The sequence below is a fragment of the Dipodomys merriami genome, unplaced genomic scaffold, assembly GCF_024711535.1.
Source record: "Dipodomys merriami isolate MVZ:Mamm:240054 unplaced genomic scaffold, mDipMer1.0.p SCAF_7, whole genome shotgun sequence".
Taxonomy (NCBI): domain Eukaryota; kingdom Metazoa; phylum Chordata; class Mammalia; order Rodentia; family Heteromyidae; genus Dipodomys; species Dipodomys merriami.
The window spans coordinates 53,671,066-53,697,261 of NW_027206290.1; the positions used below are offsets into that span (position 1 = coordinate 53,671,066).

Here is a 26,196-nt window from a genome sequence, read left to right on the forward strand (position 1 = left end):
ATTAGAATCACTGCAGATCTCTCCACACAAACAATGAATGCAAGAAAAGCCTGGGAAAGCACCATACGAGCCCTGAGAGCCAATAACTGCCAACCCAGACTAATATACCCGGCAAAGCTAGCATTCACATTCGATGGAGAACTGAAAACTTTTAATAGCAAAGAAAAACTAAATGAATACATAAACATTAATCCAGCATTACAAAGAATTCTAAGAGGGGGGACACAACCTGAAGAAAGCAACCAGGAACTGGGACCTGCCCCAAACAGGCGTTACTCGAAGTCTTACTGAGCAAGCACAGGAGGAAAGGAAAGAAGAAAAACTTAGGAAAACGGAATGGCAGGGACAACAATGCATCTCTCTATACTTTCTCTTAATATAAATGGGCTGAATTCGCCAATTAAAAGAAAACGAACTGAGGACTGGATCTGAAAACAAGACCCATCCATCTGTTGCCTTCAGGAGACCCACCTCTCAGCCAAACATACAAACAAACTCAGAGTGAAGGGGTGGAAAAGGATCTACCAATCAAATGTCCCCAGTAAGAAAGCAGGTGTAGCTATCCTGATATCTGACAAAATAAACTTTTCATTAAAATCAGTACAGAAAGACAAGGACGGACACTACATATTAATAAAGGGAACAATCCAAGAGGAGGATATAACCATCATCAATTTATATGCCCCAAATATTGGTGCACCCAGATATGTGAAACAAATGCTCTCAAACTTACAGAATAAAATAGATCCCAATACGATAATACTAGGAAACTTTAACACACCACTCTCACCAAAGGACAGGTCTACCAACCAGAGGATTGGCAAAGAAGCCACCGAATTAAGAGAGGCCATACTTCAAGAGGAATTAACTGACATCTACCGAGTATTTCACCCTAAAACAACACAGTACACATTCTTCTCAGCAGCTCACGGAACTTTCTCCAAAATAGACCATATCATAGTTCATGCAAGGAACTTAAGCAAATACAAAGGTATCGACATAATCCCCTGTATCCTATCTGACCACAGTGGAATCAAGCTAGTTCTCAATAACAAAGCATACTGCAGAAATTTCTCTAATACATTGAAATTGAACAGCACACACCTTAACAATGCCTGGGTAACAGAAGAGATCAGAGAAGAAATAAAGCATTTCCTACAACTCAATGAAAATGAAAACACCTCACAAAGAAACTTGTGGGACACAGCAAAAGCAGTCCTGAGGGGCAAATTTATTGCCCTCAGTGCCCACATCAAGAGAATGGAGACAGACCAAGTAAATAATCTCATGTTGCAATTAAAACAGCTGGAAAAACAAGAAAAAATGGGACCTAAAGCTACTAGATGAAGCCAGATAACCAAATTAAGAGCAGAGATTAACCAATTAGAAAATCAGAAAACCATAACCAAAATAAACCAAACAAAAAGCTGTTTCTTTGAAAAAATAAACAAAATTGATGGCCCGTTGGCTAGATTAATTAAAAAAAGAAGAGAGGAAACCCATATTAATAGGATTAGGGATGCCACGGGAAACATCACAACACGTACCCAAGATATCCAAACAATTCTAACAGACTACTTTCAAAAGCTATACTCTCTAAAGGAAGAAAATTGGGCAGAAATGAATGCATTTTTAGAGAAATACAAGTTGCCCAAACTGAGCAAAGAAGAAGTTAACCAATTAAATAAGCCAATATCCTATAATGAGATACAGGAAGCTATCAAAAGTCTTCCAACAAAAAAAAGCCCAGGACCAGATGGATTCACAGCAGAATTCTGTAAGACCTTTAAACAAGAACTAATACCCATACTCCTCAAGCTCTTCAGAGAAACAGAGAAGGAGGGAGCTATCCCAAACTCATTCTACGAAGCCAATATTACACTCATCCCCAAACCAGGCAAAGACCCAACCAAAAAGGAGAATTACAGGCCAATCTCCTTGATGAACACAGATGCAAAGATCCTTAACAAGATTCTAGCTAACAGAATCCAGAAACACATAAAAAAATAATACACTATGACCAGGTAGGCTTCATCCCAGAGACACAGGGATGGTTTAACATACGTAAGTCAATAAATGTAATCCAACATATCAACAGAGCCAAGGTCAAGAATCACATGATTATCGCCACAGATGCAGAAAAGGCCTTTGATAAAATTCAACATTCATTCATGCTAAAAGCTCTGGAGAAAATAGGAATAGAAGGAACATTTCTAAAAACAATAAAAGCCATTTATGACAGACCAATAGCCAATATTATACTTAATGGGGAAAAGCTACAACCAATTCTCCTAAAATCAGGAACAAGGGAAGGATGCCCACTGTCTCCACTCCTCTTCAATATAGTCCTAGAACCCTTAGCCAGGGCAATAAGGCAAGAAAAAGACATTAAAGGGATCCGCATAGGGAATGAAGAAGTTAAACTATCCCTTTTTGCAGACGACATGATACTATACCTCCACGATCCCAAAAACTCCATCCCCAAACTCTTAGAAATCATAAATCACTTCGGCAAAATAGCAGGATACAAAATAAACCCACAAAAATCAGTTGCCTTCCTGTACACTGATAATGTACAGGAAGAGAGGGAAATAAAAGGAGCAACCCCATTCACAATAACCTCCCCAAAAATAAAATATTTAGGAATTAACCTAACCAAAGATGTAAAAGAACTATTTAATGAGAACTATAAAAAGTTAAAGAAAGAAATTGCAGAAGACACTAGGAAATGGAAAGACCTCCCATGCTCCTGGATAAGCCGACTTAATATAGTAAAGATGGTAATACTTCCAAAACTAATATACAAATTCAACGCAATTCCCATTAAAATCCCAATGACGTACATCACTGAAATACAGAAAACAGTCCAAAAATTCATATGGAACAACAAAAGACCTAGAATAGCCAAAATAATTCTAGGGGATAAAGACAATATGGGAGGGCTATCCATGCCGAACTTCAAACTCTACTACAGAGCTATAATAACAAAGACAGCATGGTACTGGCACAAAAACAGACCCGAAGACCAATGGAACAGAATAGAAGATCCAGAAATAAATCCACAGGCCTACAGCCAGCTGATATTAGACAAAGGAGCCAAAGACATACAATGGAAGAAACACAGCCTCTTCAACCACTGGTGCTGGGAAAGCTGGGCAGCCACATGCAGAAAACTAAAAGTGGACCCCAGCCTATCACCATGCACCAACATCAACTCAAAATGGATCAAAGGCCTTAACATTAAACCTGAATCTCTGAAACTACTGCAGGACAGAGTAGGAGAGACACTTGAACTAATAGGCACAGGAAGGAACTTCCTGAACAGAGTCCCAGGGTCACAACAAGTTGGAGAGAGACTCGACAAATGGGACTACCTTAAAATAAAAAGCTTCTGCACAGATAAAGCTATCGCAACCAAGCTAGAAAGACAACCAACTAATTGGGAAAAAATATTTACCAGCAATATATCAGACAAGGGGTTAACATCCTGTATATACAGGGAACTCAAGAAACTAATCCCTCCCAAACCTAACAAACCAATTACTAAATGGGCAAGGGAACTAAAGAGGGACTTCTCAAATGAAGAAATAAAAATGGCAAAGAAACACATGAGGAAATGTTCATCATCCCTGGTGGTGAAGGAAATGCAAATAAAGACAACCCTGAGATACCACCTTAGCCCAGTCAGAATGTTCCACATCCACAAATCAGCCAACGACAAATGCTGGAGGGGATGTGGAGAAAGAGGAACCCTATTACACTGCTGGTGGGAATGTACACTCATACAACCACTTTGGAAAGCAGTCTTGAGGGTCCTTAGAAAGCTAAAGATTGACCTCCCTTACGACCCAGTCATACCACTTCTAGGCATCTACCCTGAACAACAGGAACCAATATACAAGGACACGTGTACCTCCATGTTTATTGCAGCACTGTTCACAATAGCTAGGATATGGAAACAACCCAGATGCCCCACCACAGATGAATGGATCCAAAAATTGTGGTATCTATACACAATGGAATATTATGCAGCCATTAGAAATGACAAAATAATGGCATTTGCAGGGAAATGGAGGGAGCTAGAAGGAATCATGTTGAGCGAGGTAAGCCAAGAACGAAGAGACAAATGGTACATGGTCTCCCTGATAAGTGGATGCTAAATCCAAAATGTTAGGTGATACGACAAAACAGGACTTAAGAAACAAAGAACTCCCACTCATCTGGTCGAACGACTACTAAATATTCCCATGCTGCTGATCACATGTATGGTGTATAACATGTGAACACCGTTATATGTTATAGACTGTGATAGAAAATTTGCTCCAGGAAAGTTAGAATGAACTTGTGACTTTAAATGAGCATCATTATTCCACAATACTGTGAAATTCTGGAAATTATGTAATCACTTAATCACAATCAAAAAAAAAAAAAAAGAACCTCGGGGAAGGATGGGAGGGAGGGGATGGTAGGGGGAAAACAATGGAGGGGGTAACAATGTTCAAGAGGAAGTGTACTCATTACCTCACTCATGTAACTGTAACCCTCTGTATAGTATCTTTACAATAAAAAATAAAAAAAAATAAAGTGCATTTGTTGGAAAAAAAAAAAACAACACAAAACAGACAGAGGAACCCGGAAACAAGTCACAGGTGGCTGTCCCTAGTACATAATTCTTGTGCAGAAAGCCACCCTTTCTTCTTCCTTATGTGTTTCTTTTGGGTATTTAACCTTTCATTGAAATAATTGACTAAAGCAATAGGAAAAAAGTTGAATCTCAGATTGCAATCCTGTATTGTTTTGTAGATTTCCCAAAATAGAATTTTGTATTATTTTTGAATTTCATTCTCTCACTTGTTGGACCTTTTTTACTTTCCTTATTCTTTTTCAGGTTGTGTTTTAGATTCTCAGAAAGGGACCACAGTGGGGAGATCCTTTTCTCTCAGCTGGCGGAGCCACCCAGATGTGACTGAGCCAATGCGATTTAGGAGTGCTACCACATCTGGAGCCCCAGGAGTTGAGAAGGCAAGAAATATTGTTCGTCAAAAAGCATCTGGTAAACATTTATTTAATTACTTCTGAAAGAGCTAATTATTATCTAATATGAGTTCACAGGACAAACTTTGTTTGAAATTCAACTTAGAATTTAAATATTAGACCTTTATTTAAGTATTAGACCTTCTATTAAGTAATAGGCTTTATACTTAATACTTTAGACCTTTTAAATATTCAACCTTTTATTAAGTGAACTGTCACTTTATCTTTTCAACTTTCTCTTCTGTTTACTTTTCAAATCATAGTTTTTTATATTTATTCTTAAATATTCTATTTATTTCTACATCTTCTGTTGTTAATTTAAAGTGTTAACATTGAGATATTTGCAAAATAGAGAAAAGAGAGGCTTTGTTTTGACCTTAAAGAAAACAGATTCCTGACAAGTGCACTGTGAGTTGCATCATTGTTGTTGCCAAGCAGTGTTAATGTTAAAAGTATGTGGTAACCAGTTCTGACAAAGAAAAAGAAGATGACCGGAAATGTACTTATTACCTTGCTATACCTCTTTGTACAGCATCTTTACAATAAAATAAAATGAAATGAAAAAAAAGAAAGTATAGAGATGTGTTCTTTTTTGTTTTGCTTTGAAATTTTGAGCTTTACATGTCTGTAGAAATTATCTTCATAACATTTGAATGAACAGGATTACTTCCAATTAATCAGACTGCTTTGCTACATTTTACTCCTAAAATTAAAAATAGAAATCTTCTAAAAAGTGCTTTTATATTGTAGTTAATCTTTTTTACTCCCATGATTTAGGTTTAAAACAACTATATATCACTTTCCTGTAGTTTTTCTCATCAGTGATACCATGTAAGTACAGCTGGTAGTCAGTATTCTGCCTTCAGAAAAGCATGTTATCTTTTTATCCTAAGACAAAGATTTGTTCCAGCCTACCATTTTCAGTGCTTACTAAAAGCCTAATGTAGGTGGTTTAAAATCCTGTTTTCTCTGTGGTATTTGCTGGTAAATTATCAATGCATTTACTTGCACCTCCTATTTCATTTCTTGTTTTTCTTTGTTCTCTCTTTGAAGACAGACACTATTTCTGACAAGTAGCTTTTGAAGATGTTCATTCATTCATTTGCCTTCTAGTTCCAATGCTAAAAGATCCTTTCTTCTACCACTGGATCCTTCAAAGAAAGCAATCAAAAGTTTGTGGCAAAGAGGCCATCCTGCCTGAGCTTCCCAGACTTCTTGCTGTCCTCACTAACCTTGAGTCCCAATTAAAACTAATTTCATGGTTCAAAATACTTTAAAGTTTATTCTCACATGTTAATGACAGTATATTATGTGCATTACGTATATTTCATGTGCCAGTATTTGGATAAAATTTTGCCTTATAAGCGGTGGCATCTTAATTTTCAACAGATATTTTAAGCCAACAGAATTCAGAGTAATTATGGCAGTGAAGTTATGTCTATCAGTGCTCTCAGGATCAGAGATGGCACAACAATGGAAAAACAAGAACTTTTGAAAATCCTATAAAGGTTTTTGTAGAATATATACTTAAAAATCATGAGTTTAGAGGGGGCGCCCCAGTGGCTTACGCCTGTAATCCTAGCTACTTAGGAGGCTGAGATCTTAGGATCTCTGTTCAAAGCCAGCCTGGATAGGAAAAGCCTTGAAACTCTTTTATCTCCAATAAACCACTCAGAAAACCGGAAGTAGTGCTGTTGCTCAAGTGGTAGAGTGCTAGCCTTGAGCTGAAGAGCTGAGGGATAGCGCCCAGACCCAGAGTTCAAGCCCCATGACCTACTAAAACAAAACAAAACAAACCAATCATGAGGTTAGCCAGAGATCAGTGCTGACACCTATAATACTAGCTACTCTGGAGGCTAAGATCTGAGGATCACAGTTAAAAGTGAGCCCAGGCAGGAAAGTCCATGAGACTCTTATTTCCAATAAACTATCAGAAAATCAGAAGTGGCGCTGTGGCTCAAGTGGTAGAGTGCTAGCCTTGAGCTGAAGAGCTCAGGAACAGTGCCCAGGCCGAGTTCAACTGACTGCCCCCCCCAAAAAAAAAAAAATTGAGGTTGGTTTTTGTAAGATTAGTTAAATTTTTTAAAAATGGAGCAATTACTTTTGGTAATGAATATAATTGGGCAAATCTATTATTTTATGGCTATTACACATATATGTTAGGATATATATGTGCATTACTTCTTATTACATTTTGTAATTATAAAATATTATATGTCCTGATACTAATACAACAAATTGTTTTTGGAATTTTAATGACGTTATTTTATGAAAATAATGTACATGGACTAAACATCAGTGATTTTGTTTAGTACTCTCATTTGTCAGTACTATAATTTGAATAGAAGGCCTTGTGCTTGCTGTGGAAGTCCTCTCTTATTTTTCCTATTTCTAACCATTCTCATTTAAAGCTGTTATTCAGATAGGCTGTAGGGCTTTTTTCCCCCAGGGCTGGCCTTGGACCACACAGTCTTCCTACCATCCCCTTCCAAGTAGTTAAGACTACTGGCCTCTAGTACCATAGGCCCAACTTACTTGTTGAGATGAAGGTCTCACTAGTTTTTGGCCTGGCTAGCTTTAAACTGTGATCCTCCTTATCTTTATCTCCTGAATAGCTGGGATTATAGGTATATACCACCATACCCAGACTCTGTTTTATTTTTTTTTTAACTATTAAGTTGTAGTACAAAGAGGTTACAATTCCATAAATCAGGTTAAATGCTTCTTCATCAGTGTTCTCCCTTTTTTCATCCTCCCTCATTTTCCCCCTTTTATCCCTACCCTCAAATTACATGATTTTTTTTCTGTTTTGTTGTTGTTGTTGTTGTTGTTTGTTGTTCTGGTCCTAAGGCTTGAACTCAGGGCTTGGGCATTGTCCCTGAGCTTCTTTTGCTCTACCATTTGAGCCACAGCTTGACTTTTGGCTTTTAGGGGGTAGTTTTGTCTCAGACTTGCATGCCCAGGCTGGCTTCAGGCTGGCTTAAAAAATCCCAATCCTCAGATCTCAGCCTCCTGAGTAGCTAGGATTGAAGGCATGAGCTGCCCGCATCCTACTTACACAGTTCTTTTTTTTTTTTTTTTTTTTTCAGGTAAGGGGTAGGTTTATTCAGTAGACCTGCTGGGACCAGGCAAAGTTGGCACTCCACGTGGCTGGGAAAGGCCTGGGAAAGAGAGAGAGCTGGGAAAGAGAAAAAAGAGAGAGGAAAGAGCAGAGAGAAGAGCAGAAAGAGCAGAAAGGGAGCAGAGAGCAGGGAGAGCTAGAAAAGAACAGAGAGAGAGCAGAGAGCTAGAAAAGAGCAGCAAGAGATATAGTTCATTTTTATGTGGTATAGTAGCTTTCCTTTTCTTCTTTTAGAAAACATAGAATAGTTTGATGGTAGAGTTTTATTTGCGAAGAGGCTACTTTTTTTTATGAGAGCACAATAGCTTCTGAAGCTGAAAAGAGTAATTAGCAATAATCATTAAGGCAGCAATGATTGTTATGGAAGATTCAATAGAAAGTAACGTTATTTTCATAATCATAGTAAGAGGGTAGTTTTAGATTATCATATAATAATTAGGCTCACTAATTTCAGTTGGGTAGAGAAAATACTACTTGTGATGACATTAGGAAAATGTAGTTACAGAGTAATGACATTTTTTTAAATTGAAAATATACTTAAGAAAGGAGTTTTAAATAGAAGACAAACCTAAGTATGAATGGGTAAGAGTTCTATTGTTCTCATATTTTCTGAAATATAAAACAATAAAAAAGGATTAAACTTCCACATAAGACATCCAATATTTTATTATCTAAAGTGTCTGGTGGGACAGGCATGATGGCACATGCCTTTAATCCCAGCTATAAGAGAGGCAGAGATAGGAAGGGTCATGGTTTGAGGCCAGCCCAGGCAAAAGTTAGACCACATCTCAAAAAAAAAAAAAGAAGCTGGGTGTACACTTGTCATCCCAGTTACAGTAAGAAGTGGAGGTAGTAGGATACATGGTCTGAGGCCACTCTAGGCAGAAGTGAGATGCTATCTGAAAAATAAAACTAAGGCAAAAACTTGGCTCTGAGTAAGTTCAATCCCTAATTCCAAAAAATTGTTGTGATCAGTGATCATTGGAAGAATGAACAATTGTTTGATTTATAAAGGAAAGGTTTTTAAACAACACTGAAATGAAAAGTCTCTGACATACTGAGAGATGAACAAAGCTTTTAGCAGCTGAGTCAGTTTGATACTTACATTGAAGTTGCCCTTTATTACCTCATATACATTGATCAGTACTGGAAATTCTCATAGAAGAACTTGTAAAAAGCTTGGGCTACCTTTTACAAATGTGCTACTACCATTAGTAGTTTTACTTCAATGTCAAATAAAGGTATGTTAATAATAAAACAACAACAAAGAAAGCCTTATGATTTGTTTTAAAGGTAAACTCAATTTTATTGATTGTGATTTTATGTATATGAAGTATGAACTCTTCCTTGTCTCTCCACTTCCAAACTATTTATTTTATTTTTTCAGTGATTAAAAATCTTAAGTGGATCATAATGTTGATACCAAAAAAATATGGGATGGGTTTTATAAGCATAAAATATGATATAAAAAGATAGGTTTCATAGATATTTTGCCTTTTACTGTTTATCTTGACTTTCAGATGTTCTTGAGCTTTTAGGATATATGATTTACTAAGTGATTTGCTTTTGAATACAGTCAGCTCTCAGTTAACCAATTTTTGAATTATTTATTGTGGAAGAATTTTTATCTTGAGGCAGATTGTTGCTCTCTTACTATAGTATTTTTGTTGTGTATCCTTTAGGAAAGGAAAAAAAAGAAATCTAATTACAATGTCTGTCTGAATAAACAACTTTAATGTGGACCCAATATACAGCAGAAAAGGGAAGACTAAATCTACAAAGCATTCCAACTAAAATTGACTCTTTGTGGATTGCCCATTCTGTTAAGACATTACAGAGACTGACTGAAAGTTGGCTGTATTTAGAGGTTTTGATTAAATACTGCCATTTACTCTGACTTCCTTTAAAGTTTAAAATGACCTCCTTTACATATTTCAAGACAGCCCAGAAAAAAAAAATAAAGTAGTGAAAGGTCTTGATGTGCTTCTCATGTAATTATTACTTTATCTCTCCTGGAAGCTAAGCGAAGCCAGTCTATCAGCAACTGTGTCCACCTTTCTGAGGCTTTGCCTGCTACTAAAAGCGTCCCGCTCCTCCTTCACACCGTGAGCGCTCTCTTACCTGGTCTCTCTTACTCCTCTTGCTCTCACAGACTGTCAGGTACTGTAATGCATCTCTTATATCCATAAATGTCCTCAGGTTTCTGCCGCTGGTTTTCGGGATCTTACTTCCTTTGTTAATGTCCACACATAATATATATGTTTGACACTGTTATCCTTGCCAAAGAATGGTGATAATTATTTTCATAGGTGATATTCAGTAGTATTTAGGTGGTGAACAACTTCCATGACTCACTGGCTATCAAATTTATGCTGATAATTAAGACTTTTATGGGGGAGGGGGAAGACAAGACTAGAAAGTGCTAATTTTTAAAAACAAATATTGTTTTTTCTTGATTTCAGCCAATTGAAAGTGAATTTATGCATTTTTTGTTAAGATGTTGCAGTTCCTGGCACATTAAGATGAATATAGTTAACAATGATGTATTATGTATCCTAAAATACTTAGAAGAGAGGATTTTGAATGCACTCACCATAAAAAATAATAAAAGTTTAAAGCAATACATATGTAAATTAACTTGATCTGATTACTAACCAATATGTTAAAAAATTAATACATCCCTTTTGCATCATAAATATGAATACTTATTGTGTATCAGATATAAAAATAGGTATTATAATACCGAAAGTGACTAAAAGTGATTTAGACTTAATTATCTCAATAAAATAATTTACTTCTCTACAGTGAATAATTATGGCTATTCTAATAGTTTGCAGTGATTCTAGGATGAGTAGACTTCTTACTGAACATGGAAATGTTTTCATGCTGTTTTTATTTTTAATAATTTGATATATAGATTGATATTGGGGCTTGAACTCAGATCCTAGGCATTGTCTCTTAGCTGTTTTGCTGAAGGTTAGTGCTCTACCACATGAGCTATACCTCTACTTCTGTGTGTGTGTGTGTGTGTGTATGTGTGTGTGTGTGTATGTGTGTGTGTGTGTGTGTGTGTGTGTGTGTGGTGGGGAGGAAGTAGTGGGAGGAAGGGAGGGCAGGAGGAAGATTAATTGGAAATAAGAAAATAAAAGTCTTAGACTTTGTTGCCTGGGCTAGCTTCAAACTGTGTTCCTCAGATCTCAGTCTCTTGAGTAACTAGGATTAAAAGCGTGAGCCACCTGCACCCAGTTTACATTTTGTTTGTTTGTTTGTTTTGTTTTTAATATTGGAGATAGCCTAACTGTAGGTGTGCATTGCACTAAATCATGTTGCATTGTAATTTGGCAAGAGTAAATGAAAGCTTTAGCCCTCTGATTGGTATGCAAAATATTGTATTGTTTAATTTACAGAATATGAGGAAAGAGGTTCATCTTACTAAGCCTTTACTGTTTCTTAGAAAGCCTTTTATCTCTAGTGCGAACTGGGGTGAAACACAATAAAAATGGTATATGGTGAAATGGTCCCTATCAATTTAATTACTCATGAGTGTTAACTGCTTGAGTATTTGGTTTTCTGAAAATGCTACTGTTGAGAGGTGACTACTAAAGTCTTTAAAATAATTTTGTTCCCTGTTGGCTAGTTCACAAAAGTAATTCTTTTCATGGTGATACATTTTATACTCTCTTTTATTTCTATATTGTTTCATTTAAACTTTTTGCTAGTTTTTTGGAATATGTTCTCACATACAAAAAAAACTTTCTGTTAGTAATTTTATTTTGGAACTCTTCTTATTTAGGGTTTCATTTTATTTTGCTCAGATTCTTAGTTCTCGTATATTTGTATGTTTCCCATAGTAGTTGAATATTTAGAGCAGAGATTTTTTTTCTTGTAACCTTGGGGACAATTCGGATAATGTCTGGAGGTGTTTTGGTTGTTATATAGTGAGATGGTGCCATTGGCATCTAGTAGATAAAGCCAGAGATGTTGCCAAGTATCCTTACAACAAAGAATTATCCAGCTCTCAATATCAATGGTATTAAGGGTGGAACCTTGAAATTCTAGTGAAATGATGCAGACTGGTCTGGGACTGTGTTTTCCTGCCTTCATCATCCTTATTCGTGGTTTTATAGTTTCAAGGGCAGTGAAACTTAGGACATAATTACTTTGAGAAAAATCTGCTGCTCTGTTTCATCTGATTATTTATAGGAATGAATTTCTTAGTCTGATGCCAAATTGTTCATTATTACCTAAAATGATGACCTTGTCCTTTTTAACTTGTCAAACAGTGGGCCAAAGGAAGTGTTTAGTAGTCCTTAGTACCTCGTTGGCTGATTGGCATATTAGAGTACTGAATTGGTACTCCAACTTAAATTCAAATATATACACATATCGTGCTAATTTGTTGCTAAATAGCATACAGATAATTTTAATTTTATTTCCTAACTATGTTTTTCTTATACTTTCAATGATTGTTAATTTTATTTTTACTTAAGGTACAGTTCTACAGTTCTTGTTTTTGTTTCTGACTCATGTAACTAATTGTTTAAATACTTGTTTAAATAATCAGAGCAATAGAAAATTATTTATCTTCAGTCACTATTGTATGTTATGAGTCTTTGGGGACTCAATTTGGTGGCAACAGAATTTGGGGAGAATTATTTATATTTTAGAAGAGTCATAGACACTGATTTTCATTAATAAGACCACAGTTACCTTTTTTTTTTTTGTCAGTCATGGGGCTTGAACTCTGGGCCTGGGCACTGTCCCTCAGCTCTTCAGCTCAAGGCTAGTGCTCTACCACTTGAGCCACAGCGCCACTTCCGGTTTTCTGAGTGGTTTATTGGAAATAAGAGTCTCATGGACTTTCCTGCCGGGGCTGGCTTTGAACCTCGATCCTCAGATCTCAGCCTTCTGAGAGCTAGGATTACAGGTGTAAGCCACCAGCGCCTGGCCACAGTTACATTTTTTAATATATATTTTTTATTGTAAAGATAGTGTACAGAGGGGTTACAGTTACATGAGTAAGGTAATGAGTACATTTCCTCTTGAGCATTGTTCCCCCATCCTTTGTTTTTCCTCAGCCATCCCTTCCCTCCCCACCTCCCCAACTTCTCCCTTTCCCCTTCACCCCCAAAGTTGTAAAGATCGTTTTCAACATAGTGTCTTATACATCTCATTGTTACAACAGGTCAACCTGTATCCTTATTTCAGCATTTTGTTATTTCCCTCCCCAAATTAGAAAAATGTATATAGAAGATGCAGGGCACTGGAATCAAATACAGTGAAAACAGGTTATATCAGAGGGGGGAAACATTCAAAAGAAACAAAATAATCACATTGTACATTATAAGTACATTGAAAACAACAGCAAGAAATATAAAACCTCTTGTGTCCCTATCTTGGGATTCAATTCACTTAGCACCATCTCATATGCTCATATGTGCATAGCTTTTGACCTTTTCTACTTGCCTGATAAGATTATCCTAGACGTATACTAGTTATTGCAAATAAGGGAAACCATGGGACCTATGTTTCTTTGAGCCTGGCTTACTTCACTTAGTATAATTTTTCCCAAGTCTTTCCATTTCCTAACAAATGGGGCAGTGCCATTCTTTCTGATGGAGGCATAGAATTCTACTGTATACCACATTTTCTTGATCCATTCATCTATTGAGGGGCATCTGGGTTGGTTCCATATCTTAACTATGGAGACTAATGCTGTGATAAACATAGTTTTGCTGGTAGCTTCAGTATGGCCTTGTTTGTGATCACATGGGTAAATGCCCAAAAATGTGATTGCTGGGTCATAAGGGAGCTCTAGGTGTAGTCTTTTGAGGAACCTCCATACTGCTTTCCAACGTGGTTGAACAAGTTTACACTCCTACAAACAATGCAATATGGTTCCCTTTTGGCCACATCCCTTCCAACATCTGTTGTTTAGATTAGAGTTCTTGATTATAGCCATTCTAACTGGGGTAAGGTGGAATCTCAATGTTGTTTTGATTTGCATTTCTTGTATAGCTAGAGAAGTTGAGCATTTCTTCATGTGTCTATTGGCCATTTTTATTTCCTTGAGAGAAGTCTGTAAGTCTTTAGCCCACTTATTAATGATTGTTTCTTTGAGGATTTGTTGTTGGGGATTTAATTTTTTGAGTTCCAAGTATATTTTAGATATGAGACCCTTGTCCGTTGTATGGCTAGTGAAGATCTTCTCCCAATCCGTGGGCTTTCTATTGGTCTTGCTAGCTATGTCCTTTGCTATGCAGAAGCTCTGCAATTTCATGCAATCCTATTTGTCCCACTTTTCTTTGATTTGTTGTGTTTCTGGGTCTTAATTAAGAAAATTTCGGCCTGTGGCAAGGAGCCCTAGAATTTCTCCTATTCCCTCCTGTAATGTTTTTAGGGTGTCTGCTTTTACTTCCAGGTCTTTGATTCATTTGGAGTTGATTCTGGTGATATATAAAGATTTAGCTTTAGTTTTCTACAAGTGTTTAAGCAACTTTGCCAGCACTATTTACTGAAAAGGCTGTTTTTCTTCTATTCTACTTTTTTAGCTCCCTTATCAAAGATTAGGTGGCTATAGACACAGTTACATTTTTGAAGTAGCCTTGGCAGTTGGGATAGTCTCCTTTCTTTCCTTTGTGAGAACAGCTCCTTCTGGCTTTTTTGCAGGTTTTTTTTTTTTTTTATCATTCTTTTATGTTGAGATATTTATCAGCCTGTAGCCTTTGCAGGCTGTGCAGATGGTAGATTTTGTTTTTCTTTGGGGAATATTGTAATTCTAGTAATTGGAGGAGTCATCTTTCCTGATCTTAAAATGGGTTAGGGCTGGGGACCTAAGGAAAGGCTCTGTTTAGCTGCTTCTGCATCTTTTCATAGGCTCCAAGGAAATGTTGTTAGGACTTAGACTGGTTTGTTTTTGGAAGGCTTGACCTCAGGTGTTGAGTGGATATAAATGTCCTGTACTTTTCACCATGTCTAGTTATTATCATGCATGATGTTTTAACAATTAAGAAATTAGACACTTAATTTTGCTTGTGCAATTTTGTATGAGGGGTAAATGGAACCCAAAACTTTGGTTACTGAAGAATGAGCTTCACTCCATTTAATAAGGAAGGCTTTGATTAAAGAAGCCTTAGATTAAAGAGTAAGTGAAACCGCTTTGAAAAGTAGTCAGACATCTGGAGAAAATAGAAGTTACTGAAGAGACTCCATGCTTAGTTTAATTTAATCATACTGGTTCTTCCTCCAATGGGAAAAAAATAAAATTAAGTAATTCTTATTTGATCACTTTTCTGATGTTTTGAATGGAGCTTTTGAAAGTATGGTTTAGTAATAGAATTGTGTAACATATCATCAAGAGACAAAACCATTAGTACTTTTAAAATATGAGCTATTGGGATTAAGTTGGCTTTAAAGAGAGTAAATGAGTTTATGAATCTGAGCCCGAATTCAGGTCTTTGAAGTGAAAAGTTAACACAGGATGAATTAGATCTGAAATTTATCATACAACTTTTTTATAACTCAGATTGTTATCCTGTATCCTAATATAATTTTGATATCAGTGCTAAAATTATTTTCATTTGTTTTGAAAGAACAACTGGTATAGCTGACATTGTAGAATGGGAGCAACATAAATTGCTTTCTTAACAAATAATGTGCCAGCAGAGGGAGCCCAAGAACTGTTCAAAAAGAGAAACTTGTCCATTTATACAGAACCTGTGTTGAGTACAAACTTAATGTAAAGTACAAAAAAAAACCAAAACAGGATCAAGAAGTGTACACTTAATCAAATTGGATTTTAATTGTGGCCTAAGAAAAACTGAAAATGTCTTACGTATGTATGCTTATATATAGGAGGAGGAAATTCCTCACACACACATATATGCTTCTCTTGACCGTCAACTAATTGTAAGAGTAGCTCATGCCTCTCACAACCCAACAACACACTCAACCCTGTGGCTCTCTCCATCTATTCCAATAACAAATGCTTCTGTCACCATCACTTTGGATTATTTCTGCTGGCTTGGACTTTTTCCATCTAAAAAGTCCCTCCTGACAGTTTTACAAAAACAAAACCTTAAAAGCTGTATTAGGCTCGCTTGTTGGGAAGGCAGACCAGCTGGTGGTGGCAGACTCTTCTCCGTCTGCTGTGCCGAGGACCAGTGGGGACACTCTTAATTTGGAAGCAATGGCGCTGTGGCTGTATTGCATCCCACCAGATGGCGATGTTTTTTATCTATGATTACAAAAAAAAAAAAGCGCCAGTGTTGGCTCAGCTTATATTTGCTTCTACTCATACCCAGAAACCAACATCTACCACTTTTGGCAGTAGATTTAAGAGACTAAAAACCACTCTTCCAACTATCCATAAAAATGGGCACTAGCCAACTTTTTTTTCCCCTTGTAAGCTAGGAAGCTCTTGGGCTCCCTCTACTGATACTGGATAAACAAGTAGGTTCATTAACAAATACAGTCTCCTACCACATTTTAGTGTCTTGCTAATTAGAATAAACAATGAAAAAATGACAACCTGAAGGACTTGCCCCAAGGTGTTAGCTGGCTTGGGTTGCCTAACACTGAAGACCCTAGAAAGGAGATGCATGAAAGGGCCTAGTTCTGCTTTAAGATGTGTATGTAGATTTTAAAAAATAATACACATATGCTTTTGTTTCCTCTGGAAAAATGAACAGTCCTTGGCTACTCATGAGAAACAATAGGTAAAGTCAATCAGCAAAGATCAGATAGATATTAATGAATCTATGTCTTCTTGTCATCCTGACCTATCCATTAATATCCAGATTTAAACTATAGTGTAAAACTTTGAGTTTTAAAAAAACCTTGAATTCAAGCTGTGATCCTGTGGCTCATGTCTGTAATCCTAGCTACTCAAGAGGCTGAGATTTGAGAATTACAGTTCAAAGCCAGCCTGGGTAGGAAAGTCTGTGAGACTCTTATCTTTTTAAAAAAAAGAAGTAGAGCTGTGGTTCAACTGGTAGAGTTCTGGCCTTGGGTAAAAAGCCCAGGGACAGTGCCCAAGCCCTGAGTTCAAGCTGCAAAATTCTCTCTCTCTCTCTCTCTCTCTCTCTCTCTCTCTCTCTCTCTCTCTCTCTCTCTCTCTCCTCTCATATGTATATCAGTGGACTACAAATTGGAATTTTCATTTAGCTCAAAAAAATAGAGTAGTAACCCTTTGTGGAAATCTTCTGTATCAAACTTAGTATCATCCTATGTACAGCTTCTTAGTTAAGGTAAGATTGCTTTAGTTTATGTTTCAGATTAGAAACAGTGAGTCTCCATTTTGAGTAAAAGAACCCTAGTGTCACAGCCATGGAAGATGATTTCAGGCTGAATTTTGGTCAGTCTGCTTAAAAGTAGTGAACCATATCACTAAGGTTTTTAAAAAATATGATGGTACATTTTTGTGGATGACAAGTTTTATGACTTCATCAGTGAATATGAGTCTAATAAGGAATAGAGCTGTGATGTTTACATGCTAGCCACATAATAAGACATAAGAGATGCTAGCTATATAGCAAGATGTAAGAGAATGTGCTTAGGTTTGCTTGGGCAGGAAAGGTAGAGAGCAGGACTGAAGTTAGCCTAAGGAGTGAATAGCAGGAGAAAGAGAGGAAAGGGTATCAAGTAGGTCAAAGAGGTGCCAGTTGTAGAGACCTGGGGATATGTATGTGGGGTAAGATCCAGAAGAGACTATCTTCACCGTAAGAGCAGACAGGCTTGACTCTGATGTCAGAGGACCTCTCAGAGCGTTAAGTTTGATGATACATTCAGATACGTACTTGGGCATAAATATAAGACCCTATCTCAAAAACAAAAAAAGCAAAGAGACTATAGCCATGTCTCAAAAATAATAAAAGATATATTATATTTTAGAAATGAGCTATATTCTCTGGAGAATATAGCTGAAATTATCCAGTGGTCAGAACTCATCTATAGTTTTCTATTTTATGTTATGTATATATTGATTATCTGTAATTATCAATAGATCATTTTTGTACTTTAGTGGTTGGTTCAGCTTGTATGTGGTGATAAAAGCCACTAAAAAAAAAAATCCTTATTAGCTGGGCACCAGTGGCTCATGCCCGTAATCCTAGCTATTCTGGAGGCTGAGATCTGAGGATATGGTTCAAAGCTAGCCTGGGTGGGAAAGTCCATGAGACTCTTATCTCCAATTAGCCACCAGAAAACCAAAGTGGTGCTGTGACTCCAGTGGTAGAGTGCATGCCGTAGGCTGAAGAGCTCAAGGACAGCGCCTAGGCCCAGAGTTCAAGCCCATGACCAACCGAAAAAAAAAAAATCCTTATGTTGTGCAATTGTGAATCTGTTAATAGGGAACAGGGATAATACAGTTGAAATTCCTATTTTCTTTCACTTTTCTTTAGTGTGTGTGTGTGAGAGAGAGAAAGAGAGAGAGAGAGAGAGAAAGAGAAAGAGAGAGAGAAGAGAGTGAGAGACAGAGAGAGAGAGAGAGACTTTCTACACTCCTCAATTGGCAATTACCATTCTGTACATTTTCAGGAATTATAACATTGAATCTTTCATTAGAGTTCTATGTCATTTTTGTGGCCTTCTTCACTCTGCCCATTTCTCTTGGTTGAAAACAAAAGGCTGAGTAGAACTAATGAAGAAAATATATTCTTAGAGAATGGAATATTAATGTTAGCAAGTATATGAAACTTTATCATGTAAATGTAGATTATCTTATTATAAACATTTTGTGAAAAACTTATAAAATTTTAAATCAATTGTTTTAACTAGTGAAAATATGTTTAAATGTCTGGATGCCTAACTTGGAATGTTTTGTGTTAATGTTCACAGAAGTAGAAGAGTATCAGCAGACAGAAAATTCACCTGCATTTGAATCTGGTCATCTCATGGTGGGACAGCATCAGGTCCTTCGGAGCAGCAGCACGTCTGACATTACTGAGCCACTGTGCTCAGATTCTTCTCAGGGTACACAATGTCTTCAGTTATTAATTCAGAAGCATAGAGTTTTGTCTAGGAGCAGGATGAAGTGCAAGTAGTATTCCTTTCTACATTTATTCTAAATCTGTTCACTTTAAGTGAATTTATTTTTAAATTTTATTGCAAGGATCTAATTTTCATTACTACAGTGACTAAATTTTACACATATGTATGCTCACTCTTTAGGTGGGGATGGTTGAAGACTAAGAAGGGAATTTAGAGTGACCAGAGTAGGTAGGATCAGAGTGTTTAAGGCCGAAGGGCAGCAAATGAGGTAAGAGAGAGGGAGGGAGAAAGATGTATGAGAAGAGGCCTGGAAGTTGAAAATGAGAGTAGAAAACTAAATAAACTTGTGATAGGTCTATTAGCAGCTTGAAAACTTAACTTGAGGTTGAGGTTGAAGATAATAACAAAAAGGTCTCACTACATAGCCCAGGCTGGCCTTAAACCTGCAACTCTCCTACCTTAGCCTCTAAAGTGCTAGGATTGCAAGCTTGTGCCACCAGCCTGGCTAAAAACAAAAACTTCCAATAACATTTAAATATATGGTTTCTATCACCATGTATATCAGAAACAAGATGAAAAGCAGACAGATGTTTCAATCTGTAAACAGTGAATTGTGTATTGAACAATGCAAAAGCACATTTAAAGTATGTTTGCTATTAGCCAGGCACTGGTGGCTCACGCCTGCCATCCTAGCTACTCACGAGGCTGAGATCTGAGGATTGCAGTTCAAAGCCAGCCCGAGCAGGAAAGTTCCTGAGACTCTTATCTCTAATTATTCACTAAAAAGCAGAAGTGATGCTGTGGCTCAAACACTTACCTTGAGCTGAAGAACTCAGGGATAGTGCCCAGGCCCAGGGTTCAGCCCCATGACCAACCAAAAAAAAAAAAAAAAAAAAAAAGTAAATACAATAAAGATATATTTTCTGAAAGGTTGTTTTTTTTTTAAATTCTCTGAAGGCTTTTATATAGGATTATTATTAGGAGTTTTGTAAGTATACATCAGAGATGGGACACTTATTTAGCATGCATGAGGCCATGAGTTTGAGTCCCAACACTGCAGGGAAGAAATTGGTATTGGTTGGTTTATTGGTTGATTTATAATATTTTTCAGAATTTGCTAGTATTTTTAAAAAATGTTTTCCTGGAGTTTTCTTATAGGAAGATTTTATAAACATTGGAATTTTAACAAAATTTCACTTACCATAGAATGAGCTTGAAGATCTGTTATACAGCCGGGCGCTGGTGGCTCATGCCTGTAATACTAGCTACTCAGGAGGCTGAGATCTGAGGATCGTGGTTCAAAGCCAGCCTGGGCAGGAAACTCTGTGAGACTCTTATCTCCAGTTAACTGCTAGAAAACCGGAAGTGGCGCTGTGGCTCAAGCGGTAGAACGCTTGCCTTGAGCTGAAAAGCATGGGGACAGCGCCCAGGCCCAGAGTTCAAGCTCCACGACCGACCAAAAAAAAAAAAAAATTGTTATACAATATGGTGGCTTGAAAATTGCTAAGAGAGTAGTTTTGAAATACTGTCATTACAAAAATAAATGGTGAATATATAAGGCTTGTATGTATTAATTAGCTTGATTTAGCTATACCACAATGTGTGCATGTGTCCATGGTAAACATGATATAGAGTTTTTTGTTAGTTAAAAACATTAAAAATTTTAAATTGTAGGACTATTTAGATTTTCCTTATTTCGAATTTTGAAAATCAGATTTTTTTTAGAAATTAGTTCATGTATTAGTTTTTTTTTTTCAAATTTAGTGGTCCCAAATTATTTGTAAATTCTCCTATGATCTTTTTAGTGCTTATAGGCTTTGTAGTAATATTCTCTTTTCAGATATTGAAATAATCTCTCTCTCCATTTGAGAGCTTTTATTTTCAAATAAGATGGGGATACCCTACAGCCAACCCAGGCAGCTCTTGTCACATTCTCCTGGGTTCACAAAAGGTGCTATTGGCCATAGTGAACAGCATTCAGTATACTCTATTCCTGCTCTGTGGGCCAGAGGCCAGGTTAATAAGTGAATTAGAACCTAAGGCTGCCAGTTTGCCAGACCCATAACTCCTACTTTATATATATTTAGGATATCTGAAATTTAATTTTTATCTTTAAATACAAATTCTGCTATTTTATCTTCTGAAAATTTTCTGTTTGTCAATGTTTTCCCCTCACATCTCTAGGTCAAAAAGTAGAAAATACACAGAATTTGAGTTCTTCAGAACCCAAGTCCACTCAAGAAAATAAAGGACATATGAGGAGAGAACATGAAGGAGTAACAGTAAGATTTTTTAAACATATCACTTTGACACAAAAAATAAGTATATAAATCATTGTCGAATAAATTAATTTATTGGTGATAGTGATATTTAACTTTTTTCCTAAATGGGGAAAAACCCAGCTAATTGGCTGGATTAGAAGTCCAAATGACCTTGAAGTCATTTAAGCACTGCTTATTTTCTATGTAAAATGCTATAAAAATAGTGAAAAATTGAGTATGAAATGGGATTTACTGTCTGTTCTGATTGTGGTGTTCTATATTTTTAAGTTGCTATAATCATTTATGAAACCTGGAATCTGTATTCCTCATTCTTGGCATTTGATGTATTAGTTCCTAGATAAGTGAATACTCACAAACATCTGTTATAGTTTCTTTTGTTTAAGGAAAAGGCATTTACTTAAAAAACAAATACAAAATGTAAAAATGAAAATTAAACCATAACTCATAATTCACTCAAGAGATGTCATTGTTTATTTATTTTTAGTGTGACACATATATGTTTATATATATATATATATATACGCACACAGAGGGAGAAAACTATCACAAAAAGGTACAAAATAAAAAGTGAAGGCCTCTTCAACCCCTCTTAGAAGATAACCAATGTGTTAAGTATTCTATTTCTTTTCTTTTCTTTTTTTTTCTTTTGGTCCCCATAGGTTTGAACTCAGGGTTTGGGCACTGTCCTTAAGCTTTTGTGATCTACCACTTGAGCCATAGCTCCACTTCTGGCCTTTATTTATTTATTTTTTTTCGGATAGTTAATTGGAGATAAGAGTCTCACAGGCTTCAAACCACAGTCCCTTGTGTAGCTAGGATTATAGATATGAGCCACTGGTGCTTGGCAAGTGTTTTGTTTCCTTAGGTTTAAATAGGGCATATACCCACTTACCTATGTATATACTATATTTCAAAAATTAAGTAAATACCCACAAAACCATTACCCAGTTTAAGAATCAGAGCATTTCTGCTGTACACTGGTGGCTCACTCCTGTAATCCTAGCTACTCATGAGGCTGAGATCTGAGGATCACAGTTCAAAGCCAGTCTGGACAAGAAAGTTCGTGAAACCCATCTCCAATTAACCACCAGAAAACCGGAAGTGGCACTGTGGTCCAAGTGGTAGAGTGCTTACCTGGAGCTGAAGAGCTCAGGGATAGTGCCCAGACCCAGACAACCACAACCACAACCAACCCCTCCCTCCCCAAAAAAAGAACAAGAAGAGGAAAGAAAGGAAAGAATTAGAGCATTTCTTGTGCTGTTGCTTTAGACTCTTAGATTCCTTTTTTGTTCCCTCCTACTGTCATTTTGAAAGAGTGATACAGCCTTGGCTTTGTGCAGTCTCTTCTTTTGCTCTATAGTTTTGCTGTGGATCTATCTCCAAACAATATATTCTTCAATTTTTCTTTATGTTTGAGCTTTTCAATAAAATGTTATATAGTGGTATCCTTGCTTTGTTCAGTTATATTTTTCTTTTTGTTTTTTTTTTTCTTTTGTTGATCATGGGGCTTGAACTCAGGGCCTGGATGCTGTCCCTAAGCTCTTTCACTCACGACTTGTGCTCTACCACTTTGAGCCACAGCTCCACTTCTGTTTTTTTGGCTGTTAATTGGAAATAGGAGTCTCATGAGCTTTCCTGCCTGGGCTAGCTTTGAACCCCTATCCTCCTGAGTAGCTAGGATTGTGGGTATGAGCCACCAGCATCTGGCTTCAGTTATATAGATCTAAGATTTACCCATGTAGCACTAATGATCAAGTTTTCTATGATATATGATAGATATTCTACTGTAGATATACCACCAGTGATTTCCATTATTTGTTAATAGACATTTAGATTGTTTTCAGAGAGCTTTTCATTTTTATGAAACCTGCAGCTATGTACATTCCTGTATGTATCTGTATGTATCAACATCTACATGTTTAAGATTTTTCTCTTGATGACATCAAAAAAACTGAATAGTCTTCTTTATAAATAATACCTATTTTCCAAAGTGGTTGCATCGTTTAGATTTCTGCTGGTGGTGTATAAAGTTCTCATTCATCTACGTTCTTGCTAATACTTCTTTTTAGATTTAAAAATGTTTATGTTTCAAAGTTTGAAAATAAGATCACTTATTTGCGTTTCCCAGATTGTAAGGTTTAAACTCTCTTCAGATTGTCAATTTGTATTTCATCTGTGAAGTGCCTGTTAAAGTCTTTTTGTCATGTCCCTATTGGTTTGTCTTTTTCTCTTTTATTTATGCTATGTAGTGTGAATACCGATCCCCTTTTGGTTATGTATATAACAAGTATTTTCTTCCACTGTGTGTGTCTGTTTTCACTCTGTGATGTCCTTTGATGAAGAGAAATTCTTCACTTTGATATTATCATTTTGTATGATTAGGATTGTGTGGACTATTTTAAGTTCTCAACTAGATAGGGGAAAAGTATTACTCTATATTCTATAAGTGTTCCAGTTTTGCACATTGAAGTCTTTCATGTACTTGGAATTGATCCTGTTTGTGGAGGTTGGTCATAAACCTAAATTCTCTTAACTATGCCTCCCAGATAACTGGGATTACTGGCATGAGCCACTGCACCTAGCCATGCTTCAACATCTTACTTTAGATCTCAGCCTCCTGAGTAGGATCTCAAGTGTGTAGGCACCCAGCCTCATACTTCTTTATCCCTTCTCTTCCCCTTCTACTGGGAGCTAGTCTTTTTTGTTTTATTTCTTTTGTCTTTCATCATGATATTGAGGTATCTTCTGTCTATACTGTCTAATCCTTGTTTCTTGTGTTCTTTGTCCTTGAATTTTTAGATTCACTCTAGCATGTTTAGGTACAGGCTTACTTCTTTGATTTACCCATTTGTCTTGGGGTGAATGCTATGTTCTATACATCTGTGGATGCTTATCTTTTTTCATCTTGGGGAAATTCTTAGTAATAATTTCTTCAGTTGTTGCTGCTCTTTGTTTCTCTCTTCTCTCTCCTAGAATTCTGTATAGAAATATATTAGATTGTCTCTTTCCCCCTTCTATGTCTCTAGCATATATTTGCACTGTGGTTGCATTCTGGATTGATTCATCAACTCTGCTTCATGTCAGTAAAATAAACCTCTTTTGTTTACTCTTTATGGACCTATTATTTTTAGCAAGTGTATTTTTAATTCCATGTTCAAATGTAATCTTTTCAAGTATGTCTTATAACTCTTCATTGCTTGTTTATTTTTATGATTTCATCTTTTGTTTCTTTATAATATTTATTAAATCTGATTCTAAATTCTCATCCTTTGGAGGTCTAATACTGTTTCTGAGACTCTTATATTTGATGATTTATTTCCTTGTATGTTTGGTGAGCTTTGATTATAGCTTCTTAGCTGGCTGATATCAATATACCCAAGACCTGGGTATCTAAAGTGATATTGACTCATCAGGACATTATATTTGTTTCTTCCCTGAGTCAGGGAGTAATATTTTAATCTTGGACCTCAGTCTTTTTTGCCATACTAGCAGTAGTAATACTGGATTTGCCCTTATGATGCCCCACAAGACTGCTCTAATTTCTGTTCACTTTTGAAGAGGAAGTTTAGAGTTTGTGGTGATTTGGTTCATGTGAGCCCCAGATTGCACCAAATGTTTTATGTCTAATTCTATAGTTGGAAGGTATTTTGTCTCTTATATAATCTGAAACTGAAGAGCCTGCTTTGCGATTTACATACTATCGTGGACACATTTCTATTTAATATATATATATATGTATATATTCTACATATATATGCCTTCTTTAAGGATGTGTAATAACTTTCATATTGTTAGTTTTCTAAATATTTTAGCAATGGCTTTTTAGCTTGGTAACTATTCTGCCTTTTAATTATACATCCTGTTTCCCCTTTAATTTGTTTCCCTGTTTGTAAGTTTACATTCATTTGTAAGGCATGCTAATCCCTTTAATTGGCCTATTGAATCCCAACTTGTTTGTTTGGTTGTTTTATTTTATATAATCTACATTGGAGGACATTAGATTTGTATCTTCATTCCTAGCTTTATTCTCTGTCTCACTATTCATGAAGTTTTGTTTCCTGCTTATAAAACATTCTCTTCAGATTTTCAGGCCAAAGATAAAAATTTAATTGCTAGAAGTGTTTGTAAGTTCTTCCAGTTCTTTCATCTTTTAAACTTCCCATTTTCATTCCCTCTTTGCACATGTCAGCATTCTTCTCATCATCCTTGAGATTTATAGCCTTTTGTGATTTGATTTTCTTCCATTCCCATATATACCTGCAGAGAAGGCTAGCCTCCATGCTATAGCACTTCTCTTTTCTTTCCCTTTTCTACCATCAGAAACCTTATCGCCTCATTCCTGAATCGCCATTAACAATTGCACAGCAATTTTCTTCTTCACTCTAATCTATCACACAGATAACTACTGTACCTATCTTTCACATAATTTTAATCACAATTAGCTATTGTGGGGAACATTAGTTGCTCATTTGTCAATATTAGGTCAAAAGTCATAAACCTCATATTGAATGCTCCCTGCAGCTGCCTCTTTTAGAAAGGCTGCATTTCTTCTTATCTTTTCCTTCTTCCCCTGGCTGTCCTGCATGGCCTGCTATAATCAGCTTCTTTTCCTGCACATAGAACTTGCTGATTACACTCCGTGCTTCCTGCCTTGAGTCCCCTCCTGCCTTCCCTCTACTACTTCATGTCTATTGCCTTCTTGAACAGCTCTCCTGTAACTGTCAGCTGATTTTAAGGTAACACTTTATTTTTCATACCTTTCAGAGAGTT

The 26,196-nt window shown here is 36.4% G+C and overlaps 1 protein-coding gene across 2 annotated transcripts in view; it reads left to right on the forward strand.

The window, feature by feature from the left end:
* The window catches only part of Ralgapa2 (Ral GTPase activating protein catalytic subunit alpha 2), a 315,000-nt gene that overhangs the window by 98,816 nt on the left and 189,988 nt on the right, over nucleotides 1–26,196 (forward strand). Inside the window, exons 16-19 of one of the 2 annotated variants that reach the window (XM_070006662.1) lie at nucleotides 4,889–5,053; nucleotides 10,175–10,315; nucleotides 18,992–19,126; nucleotides 21,329–21,426. In XM_070006662.1, the coding sequence (XP_069862763.1) occupies nucleotides 4,889–5,053; nucleotides 10,175–10,315; nucleotides 18,992–19,126; nucleotides 21,329–21,426 (539 nt within the window). The remainder of the gene's footprint in view (nucleotides 1–4,888; nucleotides 5,054–10,174; nucleotides 10,316–18,991; nucleotides 19,127–21,328; nucleotides 21,427–26,196) is intronic. The other variant, XM_070006663.1, reaches the window with a different exon arrangement.